The following is a 12960-nucleotide window of genomic DNA, read 5'->3' as shown; positions in this document are numbered from 1 at the left end:
CTCCCTGGGGAACATTCAGATGTTTTGAAAATTCTAGCTTGTTTTCCATGTACTTCCAGAAACTCAGGTCTGTCTCAAAATCCTGCCTTTCTCTGTCTTCATGACGTAGGAGGCACCAGGAGATGAAGAATAAAGAGGAAAAGGGGCACAGGCCGCGGGAGAAGACAGCTCCATAGCTGAGAGCACATGTCCCTCAGTTCAGTTCACAGCTGTCGGTTCAGCTCCGAGGGTCTGGCGCTCTCTTCTGACCTCCACCAGTGCCAGACATATGCGGTAGAGGGACATACATGCCAACAAAACATTCATGCATAAAATGTAGCTTTACACCCCAGACAGGGTTTCGCTGTGTAACAATTTTAGCTGTCCTGGAACTAGCTCTGTAGACCTGGAACTCACAGAGCTCCGCTTGCCTCTGCCTCCCCAGTACTGGGATTAAAGGTGTGCACTACCACCGCCTGGCCGTATCTTAAAATTTTTAAAGAGGAGATAGGTGGCCGGGCGGTGGTGGCACACGCCTTTAATCCCAGCACTTGGGAGGCAGAGGCAGGCGGATCTCTGTGAGTTCGAGACCAGCCTGGTCTACAAAAGCTAGTTCCAGGACAGGCTCCAAAACCACAGAGAAACCCTGTCTCGAAAAACCAAAAAAAAAAAAAAAAAGAGGAGATAGGTGGAGGTTTAATCCCAGCACTTGTGTGTGTGTGTGTGTGGGGGGGGGACAGCCAGGGCTACACAGTGAAACCCTGTCTCAAAAACAAAATAATTTTTTTTTTTTTTTTTGTTTTTAAGAGGAAATGAGGTCTTGGGAAACAACTTGACTGGGAGAGTCAAAACTTCCAAACTTCAGGCTTTAGAGGATTTGGGCACTCAGTCGGGGATGTACACGTTAAGGTTGAACCTAGACGAAGTTTACTGGACAGTGTTAAGCCGTGGGGTCTCTATAAAGGGTGAGACATGGTCACCAGGCTGTAGGGTTCCAGAACCTCTAGCCCTTTGCCAAGCATTTCCCACTCTCCTGTCATTGTTAAACGTCTCAACTCCAGCTCTATGATGAAACCATTCCTAGTTTGCAAACAAGCCGACCCCGACTGAGATCTTCAGGTCCCAGCTTGCAGAGCTAGCATGTGAGTTGTGAAGCTGACAGTCTACTTTCCCTGCATCCTGGTCCCAGTTCGATGGGCTCCCACCGCCCAGCTGATGTCTGCCTTCATCACAGGCTTTTCAGCCTTTTCCTGTGACCCTGAACTGTGCCCTGAAGTACCTGTGCAGTGTGTGGTGTCTGTCTTTAGGGCTACCCTCCTGCTGCTAAGGCCCCACAGAGTGACTGTATTTCCCATGAGGCCTAAGGATGGCCAAAGCCTGGGGAAGTGTTCAGACCCACAGTGTTAGGGAACTCAGAGGAACACGCCTAGGGATCTCCAGTACCATCCTTTTCCCCCCCAGAGCAAGGGAGAGCCTGAGGCCCAGGTGGTAGCAGCTGCCAATAGCTAGCTCTGTCGACTCTGAGCACTAGAAGATGCTGGAGTCGTCAGTTTAAAGCGGAATACAGTCTAGTGGCTGGAGGCAGCCAGGCAGGCACAGCAGGGTTGGCCCACAATATCCGACCAGAGGCCAGGCCACCTAGGCAGTTCTTAGCAAAAGTTCCAAAGCCAAGCAAGCAGCTCAAGAGGTCTGTGCAGGTAGGGTCCTGGGTCCACAACTGAGGGGGGGGGTCCAGGCAATGGAGGACCTGCCCCTACCCCTCCCAGTGGGTGGGCCCGGGCCTTCTAGAAAGTTCTCTGGGAAGAACAGGAGGACATGATAGGAAGTAACAACCAAGACTTAAGTAAGCGCTGGGGAAGAGGCAGCATCGTTTGGAGCCCACCGCCGGGTACTCCAATCCTTAGGGCCAGCAGCCCTCCCCCTGGGGCGGGGCCAACCAACACCCAGCTCCCGGTAAGAACTCTAATCCTCCAAGCGACCCCCGCCCTCGCCCAGGTACTCCCTGACCCCAGTAGGAGGCCTGTTTTCTCCTGGTTCTTTTAGGGAGGAGGGAAAATATTCCTTATAAGGAAGCCCTAGCTCTTCTTCAGAGCATTTAGGGAGTAGTACTGGACTTGTGTCTCGCGCGACCCGCCCGTTTTCCCGCTCTTTTTGTGGGCGCCCAGACGGCAGACTGAGGAGGTTTTCTTCTGTTTAATGAAGCGTTCAATTGCACGTGAATCTTCAGTGAAGTCCTGAGCGCGAAGTGAACTTGTGCGTGTGTGCGGGGCGTCCCAGCCCCCAGCCTGCACACCCCTCCCATTCCTCCAGGCTCCAGTCTTTCCTGTAACCTTTCAGCCAATCAGTCTTCAGGCCAGGTCCAAGTCCCAACTCGCCCAAGAGCTGAGTCTCCGCAGGGAGCCGACTCGGCAGGAGCAAGGTCAGGTGACCCAGAGGGTGGGGTCGGAGGGTGCTCACCGCCAACCCCAAAGCTAGGATGTGCACCACGACAGCAGCCAATCCAACCGCTTGGGGACTCTGGGCGTCAGTGCGAGTTGCAGGGAAGGGTGGGGTCTTATGCACCCCCCCCCCCAGTAAAAGAGGGAGTGCTAGGACGAAAGATAGGAGGGGTTTCTAGTGCTGTTTCCCTAAACCTAGGGAGGCTCAGGTCACAGCAGGACGTGCGCGGGGACTCGTCATAGCCTTCTCAGTTGCTAGAGAGACCCCTTCCTTGAGTCACCTCTTCTGGGTCCGAAACTGTCGGAAGAGCCACTGGACAACGAAGGGCCACAGGATAAAGAAGAGCAGCGTGGGAGCCGAGAGCCCTAGGGGCCAAGGCCGAGTCCTGGGTGGCCTCTGCAGCCAAGAGGGAAGGAGTCAGAAGCCAGCCCAGCTTCAGTACAGCCCGCCTCCTAGAAACTTACTTCCAGACCTCTTTGGGCCCGGCCTCCCGGAGACTGAGAGGGTCCTAAACCTACCTGTGCTCCACTAACCTGAAGCGTGCCCCTCCCCCTCCCCCACGGGTCCAATCCCAGGTGAGACAGCTTCCAAGCCGGCTCCTCCAGGCCTCAAAAGGACCAGGCTAGTAGTACTGTACCGGAAAGACCTGTACTGGAAGGCACAAAGCTCATATTTCAAACAAGGACCCGGGGTACTCCAAATATCTATTCTAGAAGGAGTCAGAGCTCCTAGGACGAGTCGCCGATCCTAGGCAGCGTGACAGACACATCCAGTACTTAGAAGCTAGAGAGTCCCTAAGGTCTGAGAACAGGATCTGGCTTGAAAAGATCTCCAAAGTTGTGACATCTAGTCAAAAAAAAAAAAAAAAAAAAGTTGGTAGGATGGTTCTGTGGGTAATGCCTGCCATCTAAGCCTCATTGCCTGAATTCAATCCCCAGAGCCTACACAGGGGTAGGAGAGAAGCAGCTCCACACAGCTGTCTGCTGACACACAGCGGTACACGGTGGAGGATCCAACAACCTCTTCAAGGTCTGCACTGCACACAGACGGTGCATAGACATACGTGTGTGCCGGCAAAACACACATGTACAGAAACACTTTTAAAAAAAAAACCAAAAGAGCTGGATCTATGGCTCTGTGGTAGGGTGCCTGCCTAGCATGTGAGGTGTTCAATCCCCAGAACTGCGAAACACAAAAGAATTATTACAGATGATTAAAATGATGAATCTTTAAAATTTAGGAGTCTGTGGCCATAAGAAAACTAGAAATTATATCATTGCGGATGCTTGCCAGTTAGTACTTTAAATATTAATTAGGGTCTGGAGAGATGACTTCGTGGTTAAGAGAGCACTTGTCACTTGTTGCTTTTGATTTCCAGCACCCACAACTCCAAATCCAGGAGATCTACACTCTCTCAGACTCCGTGGGCACCATAACTCCAAATCCAGGAGATCTACACTCTCTCAGACTCCGTGGGCACAAGGCACAAACAGTACACATACACGCATACAGTCAAAATACTCAGACATAAAATTAATGTTAACAATCAAATAAGCCTGGGCTAGGGATGCAGCTCAGTGGTGCAGCACTTCCTAACATGTGCAAGGCCCCGAATTCCACCCTAGCACTGCAAAACACAAGAGATACAGAAGACGGGCATGTGGCCCTTGCCTGTAATCCCAGCACTCAGGAGGCGGAGGCAGGAGGATCACAGGTGAATTCCAAGGCTAGCCTGACCTACACATCAGGACCCTGTCTCACAACAAAAAAAAAAACAAAAAAAAAAAAAAAAGAGGAAGAAGAGGAGGAGGAAGAACAAAGTCAAAAAAGAAGAAAATGAAACTCTGCTTTTTCTGTGGGCAGTTTTGTTTCAGGAAAATCCTACAGAAAACAAAATGCTCACCTGTTGGAGGAATAAGAGAATTAAAAAAATCAACAGATTTTTGCAAGCACTAAATAAATTGCTGTCAAGGCAAAGATCATCAGTTGTCAAACACAGTATGGCAAAATGGTTGATGAGCTGGACATTCCGTGGCTTCAAGAGAAAAACTTGACATCATGGAGTTAGGGCCAGACTGTCACCAGGCCAGCAGTACATGCTAGACTCCTTAGTGATAGAGGGCCAGGTACCACCTGTCCCTGAGTGTCCCCTGATGTGAGGAACATCACTCTGATATGGTTTGTTATTTGTTTGTAAAACAATGATGACTTAGTGTGTGTGTGTGTGTGTGTGTGTGTGTGTGTTTGCCCCACGGGTGTGGGAGGTGCCCATCAAGGTCTGATTCCCTGGAGCTGAAGTCTCAGCCATTTCTGAACTGTCTGACATGGGTGCAAGGAAGTGAATTTGGGCCTCCGGATAAAGAGGAAGCACTCTTAACAGCTGATCCATCTTTCCATCCCCTGATTTCTGTTTTTAATTTATTGAGACAAGGTCTTAACTTTATAGCTCAGGTTGGCCTGGAACTCAGCAACCCTCCTGTCTCAGCCTCCCAAGTGCTAGGATACAAGTGTAAACTACACTGGGTGGCAGAAGGGAGGAGACAGGCAGGCAAATCACCGTGAGTTCAAGACCAGCCTGGTCTACATAGTGAGTTCCAGGCCAGCCAGAGCTACCCAGTGAGCCCATATCTCAAACAAAACAAACAAATCACACACACACAGAACCCAAGGGCTAGATAGAGGACTCAGTAGGTAAGAGCGTTTGCTGGTCTTGCAGAGGACCCAGCATTCACATGGCGGCTCACAACTGTCTTTGATTCCACTTTCAGGGGATTCAACACCCTCTCCTGACTTCTGAGGATACCAGGCACACATGTGGTACATAAACATACATGCAGGCAAACACTCATGTACATACCTCTAAATAAAAACCAAAACACTAAACCAAAACCAAGTATAAGCTACCTCACGTAGTCTCTGACCAGAATGTTTAACTAGATATAAAACCAATCTTAACTCATTTCACAGAAAATACGGTGTACAAGGAAATCAGGCATGATCAGGCCCCAGAAGCGGGACAGTCTGCATGCCCTACGCCAGGACTAGTTCAGGCTGAGGGGTGGAGCTCAGATGCTGAGCTAAATGCCCTGCGTTTGACACCTGCTTCCAGCAGAGGCAACGACAGAAATAATGGTGCTGAACTAGGGACAGTGCGACCCTGGACTGATCAACAGCGGCTGAAACAACTCGGAAATCTGAACTTGGACTGGGTATCTGGTGATATTACAGAACTGTAATAAAATATATTTAGAATTCAGAGTGGAACTTTTTTTTTTTTTTTTTTTTTTTTGGTTTTTCGAGACAGGGTTTCTCTGTGGTTTTGGAGCCTGTCCTGGAACTAGCTCTTGTAGACCAGGCTGGTCTTGAACGCACAGAGATCCGCCTGCCTCTGCCTCCCGAGTGCTGGGATTAAAGGCGTGCGCCACCACCGCCCGGCTTCAGAGTGGAACTTTATGAAGCTTACAATATATTTTTTTTTTCTTTTTGGCTGGTGTGGAACTCAAAGCTTAGGCAAGTCTCAAGCTTCACGGATCCTCCTGACTCTGCCTCCAGGGTGTTAAGATTATAGGTATGCTGTAATGGTTGATTTTAAAATGCTAAGGATCCTGGCACTTGGGAGGCAGAGGCAGGTTGATCTCTTCAGTTCAAGGTCAACCTGTTCTACAGTGTGAGTTCTAGGACAGGCAGGGCTGTTAACACGGAGAAACCCTGACTCAAAAACAAAACAAAAAACAAAAAACAAACAAACAAAAAACAAGGGGCTGGGGAGATGGCTCAGCTGTTAAGAGCTGCTGTTCCAGAGGTCCTGAGCTCAATTCCCAGTAACCACATGGTGGCTCACAACCATCTGTAATGAGATCTGGTGCCCTCTTCTGGCCTGCAGGCGTATATGCAGGCAGAACACTGTATACATAATAAATAAATCTTTAAAACAACAACAAGTGCTGATGGGGGCTGGAGAGATGGCTCAGAGGTTAAGAGCATTGCCTGCTCTTCCAAAGGTCCTGAGTTCAATTCCCAGCAACCACATGGTGGCTCACAACCATCTGTAATGGGGTCTGGTGCCCTCTTCTGGCCTGCAGGTATATACACAGATAGAATATTGTATACATAATAAATAAAAAAAAAAACAAAAAACAAAAAAAAACAAGTGCTGAGGATCAATGAGATGGTTAGCAAGAAAGGTGTTTGTGGCCAAGACTGATGATCCTAATTTAATCTCCAGGACTCACAGTAGGAGAGATGCAGTTGTCCTGTGACCACCCCCCCCACGTCATCCCACCCATTTTAACTAGATCTCATGTCACAGGTCTGTGATTTTCAGTTACTTAGCAAATGCTAGGTTTAAACTTCTTTCCCACTTTCAGTGGCGCTAGATTGAGCCCAGTGCCCCAGGGCTTCTAGGGAAATGCCCCATTGCTGTGTTGTATCTCCAGCCCAACCCCAGCAACTGTATAATCTATAAAACAATCTAATTTCTAATGGGCAACTTGGTAAGACCTTGTTTCAAATAAAAGACGAGCTGATGAAGTGGCTCAGTGCTAAAGTCCTTGCTTAGTACAGGAGGTGGCTTGAGGGGGGGGGGAGGTCCTTCACATTTCAAGTGGGTAAAAGGTGACACGGGAATAAAGAATGCTGTGGGGGAGGGGAAGCAGTGTTGAAATCCTTGTCACCAAGGCTCAGATCCACCATACTCAGTAGGTTAGGGGCCACACCAGAGATCTCCAAATAGAGCAACGAAGCCTACTCCCGGTTTAAACACCCTTTAACCACATTCTCACTAGGATGGGTACCAAGAGACTGGGGGCTACCCTGGGCTTCATCAATGCTATTAACTGGAGCCCACGGGAGGAGACTGGTAGGTTCTGGGCACAGCAAAAGCAGTTCAAGGGCTTCCATGTTGTGTGCCCCCAAGCAAGCTAAGTTCTCAGCCCTCTATTTCCTCTTCTGCAAAAGGGAAATCAAGTCAGGTGTGGTGGTGAAGGCTGAGGCTGGAGGAAGGTAAATTCTAAACCTTTGGGCTACATAGCAAGATCTCACCACAAACAGACAAAAGCCAACCCTGTAGGCCACACGGTGATTGAGGAGAGAGAGAGAGAGAGAGAGAGAGAGAGAGAGAGAGAGAGAGAGAGAGAGAGAGAGAGAGAGAGAGAGAGGAGGGAGAGAATAACAGTAAATCAGCAGGAAGGCTAAGAACTGGTCTGGATTAAAAACACTTAGGCAGGCCATACATTGGTGGCACAGGGAGGTAGAGGCAGGGACCTCTGTGAGTTCAAAGCCAGCCTGGTCTACAGGGCTAGTTCCTAGACAGTCAAGGCTACAAAGAGAAACCCCAACTCGAAAAGTAAAAAAACAAAACAAAACAAACAAACCAGAAAGAAAGAAACCAACACCACTTGGGTGGCCGGCAGAACGGCTCCCGTCTGGAACTCAGTACTCTCAAGGCTGGGACAGGCAGATTCACAGAAGAGCAGCCCAGGCCACACAGAGTCCCTAAGCAGCCTAGGTGATGGCTTGAGTCCCTATCTCAAACAACACCAGTGAAAACAAAACAAAGGGACACTTTGAGGGGTGCAGGGAGGTGACAGGAGCACAGTTGAACAGTTGGGGGCAAACCCTAAATCTAGGAACTGGAGTGCTGCCTGAGGGCCCACAGTGACCCCACCCCAGTGCAAAAGCAGACACTCTGTGGCCCTTCCAACTCTTGGGGGTGACTCCCTGCTTGGTTTTTCTTGGGCTGGGTTATCAGTGAGGGGTCCCCCTTTCCTAAGAGGCTCTTCCCACACTCCCATCCGATGGCTTCCCCGACTAGAACAGAGGCCACACCACTCAATTCTCTGCACTGAGCAGTGGACAGTGTAGCCATGGGACCAAAGCCCCAAACAGCCCAGCGAGGAATCCAGGGTGGAGTCCTGAGGCGCTCTTGCCCAATCTCTCAGTGAAGGAGGAGACACTCACCTGCTCACGTGGCTGGGACTTGCTCTCCAGACTCTGTAATCTCCTCTGGACATTCCTCATGCTTTCCTGCATGGCCCGGACCGTCCCCACCAGCCATTTGTCCAGTTCCTGGGGCCCCATCACTTCCAACCCCTCTGTGGAGCATAGAGACACAGGGCAGGGGATGCAGGAGACAATTTACACACGCCGGGGCAGGTCCAGAGAAGTCTAAGAGCGTGCTGTCCCTGTCCCCAGTGTGGCCTTTATGGGGTCCATTCCCAGGACAGAGTAATGGGCTGCGGCCATGGGGCTGACCTAGCACCGCTACCGATGAGCTGTATGACTCCTGAAAACGAGGGGACGATGTCCCCTTCCTCACACACCTGGTGTGCTCAGGGGACTAAACAACAATTTATGAAAGTGTCCCTGTGGCGATTCAGCACACAGGACATTCTAGACCAGGATAAGGCAGACAGAACTCACAGTCTCCCTCTGACTGTGAATTCCGAATGGGAGGGAGAGGATAACTTCCGGCCGCCATGCACCTGTGTCTGTAAGCTCCCTTTGCTGAGGGTGCAGAGGCCAGCAACCTCAGAAAACACCAGGCCAGGGACTGTGCTCACCTTAGGCTGTTGGGGAGCCTTCCCAGACTGCTCTACTGGACTTTCGCCTTTGTCCTAAGAGATCAACACAGGGAAACCTTGGAGTACCGGGACCATGGGCAGGACAGAGAGCTCACCTTTTTCACTGGGGGACTCAGGGTTGCCTCCGGTGTCAGGGTTGCCTCCGGTGTCCAGCTCTCGGCCAGCTGCTCCCCTCTGCTCCGCGCAGACCTGCTGAGCTGAGTCGCAGGTCTCAGGGTGGAGGTGGGGCAGCTCTGACCCGGGAGGAACAGGGGAGAAGAGGGATGGTCTCACCAACTCTGGCTCCAGCTGCTCCAGAGAATCACAGAAAACCTCCAGGTCCAAGTCCCTGGGTGGTTGGGGCTCTGGAGAGGGAAAAGGCAAGGCTCTTGTAAAGGGGAGCTGCACTGGATTGGGGTTCCTACTCTGGAGGGAGGGGAGAGTGGGCAGCTGAGTAGCAAGTCCTTCCTCAGGGGACCTAGAGTTCTTGCCATAGAGGGTACGATGGGCCCAAGACACAAGACCCTGAAAACAGCCTCAGAGCCTTCCCTTGGCCTCTGAAAGTACAGGAAGTTTTAGTGTTCCTGGACATGCTGATATAAAGTGGACAGCGTGGCACCAAGTGTCTCCTCTCCTGAAGGTGTTCCTTCCCAGTATAGGCATGGCTCTGTATCTCTCCTGCCCAGTAGCTAACCTGGACTTGGAGGTACTGGCTCCTTGGGGAGGCAAGAAGGCTCTGAAGCAGTCTGATCGTCTCTGTGTGGCGCTGACTCTTTCCAACCTGTGGAGACACAGCCCATGAAGCGGGGGCAGGGGAGAGGCTGGCATCTGCCAGTGAGATCAAGTCCCTTGTCCCCGTTAGTCATGCATACGAGCTGATAACTAGCCCAATGGGGCACTGATTGAGGTCCTTACAGATAGCACACCTGGGGCCCTTTGCTCCTACTGCCTGCCCCACACAGCAGCCACCCACCAGCCCACACCCGAGGCAGTTCGCTCTGTATTTTCAGGGCTCCCATCCTGGAGATCTGACCTGTGACCCTTCTTAGGAAGGTGTCTGGGGGCCTCGGCATGTCAGGGATCACCTGGTACAGGGGCTCAAAATAACCAAACATATCTTCCGCCACTTCACCCAGGGGCACTGTGTCGATCACCTGTGCAGGAAGGGTTCTAATGGGACAGGCTGGCTCCTCCCACTCCCACCCCAATTCCCTCCGGGTGGAGCCTCTCCCCTTACTACTTTCTTCCCATGTACCTCCACCTGGCATCAGTCAGGATCAGACAGGATTGGGACAGAGGGCAACAGAAACGTGATTTCCCAAAGGATATCAACGGATAGGAAACATGGAAGCGCACCCCTGGAAGAGTGAGGGGCAAGCCACCCTTAGGGACTGAGTGCCACAGCCCTAACTACCTTCTGTGCCACGAGCTTCATCTCAGAGATGTAGGCAGACATGGCTTCCCCCCTGCTCATCTTGCCCAGGCTGTTCCAGGCATCCCTAGGAGGCAGAGGGCTGTCAGAAGCTGGATGACAGCTGAGGCATTTGTACCCTGCCAGAAGGAAGCTCACCACTTATAACGTCCAATGGGGTCCCAGAACCCAGGCCGAGGGACCAGGCAGGGCCCCATGGTAGCCTGCTTGTAGTAGCTGTAGAATCGCAGCATCTCTTCATAGGAGGGGCGGTAAGAGCCTGAACAGAGCGGAGGGTTGGAAAACAGAGGGCACCGCATCAGCCCCGGTTCCAAGAGGATGAAGGGGGCACCTTGGGAGGGCAGAGGCGGCTACGGATCCCACCCCTGGCATCTAAAACAGGAAGCAGAGAGGAACCCCACCACAGTCTAGGGAGGAACTTGGTTGTAAACATTGCAGGGTTTAGACCCAGTTCCATTTGGGAGTCGGAGCCTAAGCAACCATCCTGAACCCCAAAATGCCAATCCCTACAGCCTCACCATTCTTAGGCAGGTTCTGAATGACGCTGACGGCTGCCTGGAACTGTTTCTGGCAGTCGGGCTCTTCCTTCTCAGTGCCCATATTGCTCCAAGCTCGGGAGCCCTACTTTGGAGCAACTCTGCAAGAGCGAGTGTCAGTGTCACAAGGCCTCATGGTCCACGGTGGCACTGTAAACAACCGGTCTAGTTCCCAGAGAGGCAAACAAAGTCCCAAGACCTGAATGCTACCCCAGGAGGCCAGAAGTTGAGCTGAGGGTCCTTCTCCTACCTCAAGGCAGCGTCAACGGGGCCAGAGTGGCGAGGACCACCAGTGTGGCCATGGGTGGGAGTAGAGGCAGGTGGCAAGGGTCTCAGAGCCATGTACGTCCCCAGATGCACCTCTCGAGGTTGCCCATTTCCAATTCCTGAACGGGCGAATCAGCGAGCGAGGAGGAGTCGGGAGGGGGGTGGGCACGAACAGCCACCCTGGCTTCCCGCGCCCCGGCACCTCACTCAACCTTAGGCGCCCACTGCCGGGACACCGGGGTCCTCTTCTCACCACTAACCAGTGGTTTCCGATTGACCTCTGGGTTTAGGGGGGCAGGAATAGGGCGGGATGCAAAGCGAGAAGAAAATTAAAGCCAATGAGAGGCACCGTTTCACATTCGGCTTTTATATCCTACCCAGTCAGAAAGGCTCTTTCAAGAGTATGCAAATAGTTTCACTCTGCCTCTCCCATTCAGGCGGGGCTGAGTTCTGGGTCGCACTCCGCACCGCCCGACAGCCAGAAGCGGGCTGCAGCGCCTCCCGGTGGACACACTGAATGGTCGCGGCGTCCGCGCGCCCCCTGGTGGACACTCACGGGAGTAGGTCGGCTGATGCTGGCCCCGCCTATCCGAGACACCGCCACCCAGCTTTTGGAACACGTCTACGCTGGCAATAGAGGCGAGTCCTGGAGCCCGGCGTTCCGCAGAAGGGACGCTGGAGCTGAGTTTTGGAAAAAGTCAGAGTGAACCAGAAAAATAACAAAAAAGAACATTCCTGGAAGGAATCAAAGATCAAAAGCCGAGGCGAAGGTTCGACAATTAGTAAGAAAATTCAAGATCGCAGAAAGGGTGGGGACTCAAGCAAGCACACAGAATTGCTGGGACTTGGATATATGGGGACAGAAAAGAGCAGGGCAAGTAGATAGCGATTCTAGGACCCGGGAAACGCAACTTTTAGCGTGGGACGCCTGGCTGTCGGCCGCTGCCAAGTTCCAGCTCTCTGTCCCTACCCAAAACTTGTGCTTGAGAGCCACCTGGATAGCCCACCCTTCGCATTCACAAGTGTACACCTAACACTACGGCGGCTCCCATAAAAGGAGGTTTTCCATGGGCTGACGTCACCAACACTTTCTCAGAGTGCGGTGCAGATCCCTTGACCAAGGATGGAGTGTCGCTATGGTGTACCAAGCCTCTTAAGCTCTGAACCCCAGAACCAGATTTTGGGACTCTAAACTTAGTCGCAGATCAGTTTTCAGACCAGTTAGCTTCGAGACTTCCACCAACTAAGGGGTGGCTACTGGCTCGGAGCTGAGAGGTTAATCCATGACGTCACTGCCTCAGCCTCCCGCCCCCATCCCTGCGCATCTGTGTTCTGGGGTTCTATGGGCTTCCCCCGCCCCAAGGACCCTTTAGCCCAGCACGAGCCTCTATAGATCTGTCCCCTGCCTGACTCCCGAAAGGACCCGGTAAAAGTGGATGAAGCAGGGTCAGAGTCCCCAGAAAAAAGTGTCTGCGCGGGAGGACAGTCCTCTCCTAGGGTATTCAATCCCCTCTAACAGGGACTCTGGCCACTGGTGTGGTGGAGATCCGGAGGATCTCTGGAAATGGAAAGACGGACTCACTAGCAGAGGCGAACGCGTAGACACGGGGGACGAACAGCTCCGGGCCCGGGGGTCCCGCAGGCGCCTCGCACCGCCCACTCCCAGCCTCGCTCCGCCCCCCTCCACCTCGTCCCTCCCTCTCTCCCTCCTCCCGAGGTCTCCTCCTCCCGTCTCTCACGGCGCCGC

General features: G+C 52.3%; 1 protein-coding gene across 2 annotated transcripts; it reads right to left on the bottom strand.

Annotated features, from left to right (window-relative positions):
* Positions 1-2162: 2162 nt before the first annotated feature.
* Positions 2163-12832, bottom strand: Acbd4 (acyl-CoA binding domain containing 4). 2 transcript variants are annotated; one of them, XM_057774874.1, is made up of 11 exons: positions 12796-12832; positions 11770-11894; positions 11197-11493; positions 10929-11047; positions 10549-10669; positions 10393-10477; positions 10012-10132; positions 9673-9759; positions 9095-9343; positions 8377-8510; positions 2163-2814 (listed from the first exon to the last, which is right to left on the bottom strand). In XM_057774874.1, exons 4-11 carry the CDS (start codon positions 11008-11010, stop codon positions 2695-2697), a joined length of 999 nt encoding a protein of 332 aa, XP_057630857.1. In that variant the 5' UTR covers positions 11011-11047; positions 11197-11493; positions 11770-11894; positions 12796-12832; the 3' UTR covers positions 2163-2694. The 2 variants fall into 2 exon arrangements, with proteins under 2 accessions (XP_057630857.1, XP_057630858.1); XM_057774875.1 differs by lacking the exon at positions 12796-12832 and having other exon boundaries at positions 11197-11332; positions 11426-11493; positions 11770-11877.
* Positions 12833-12960: the final 128 nt, after the last annotated feature.

Source organism: Chionomys nivalis, chromosome 7, assembly GCF_950005125.1.
Source record: "Chionomys nivalis chromosome 7, mChiNiv1.1, whole genome shotgun sequence".
In the NCBI taxonomy this organism is placed as follows: Eukaryota; Metazoa; Chordata; class Mammalia; order Rodentia; family Cricetidae; genus Chionomys; species Chionomys nivalis.
The sequence above is the reverse complement of the archived record's forward strand: the minus strand, read 5'-3'. Positions and strand labels throughout refer to the sequence as shown.

Coding starts and splice junctions, on each gene's coding strand:
- Acbd4 (XM_057774874.1), bottom strand. CDS start 11,010: ATGGGCACTGAGAAGGAAGAGCCCGACTGCCAGAAACAGTTCCAGGCA. Junction 10,478..10,548: donor CCCATTGGACGTTATAAGTG/GTGAGCTTCCTT, acceptor TCTGCCTCCTAG/GGATGCCTGGAACAGCCTGG. Junction 9,344..9,672: donor GCCAGTACCTCCAAGTCCAG/GTTAGCTACTGG, acceptor TTCCCTCTCCAG/AGCCCCAACCACCCAGGGAC.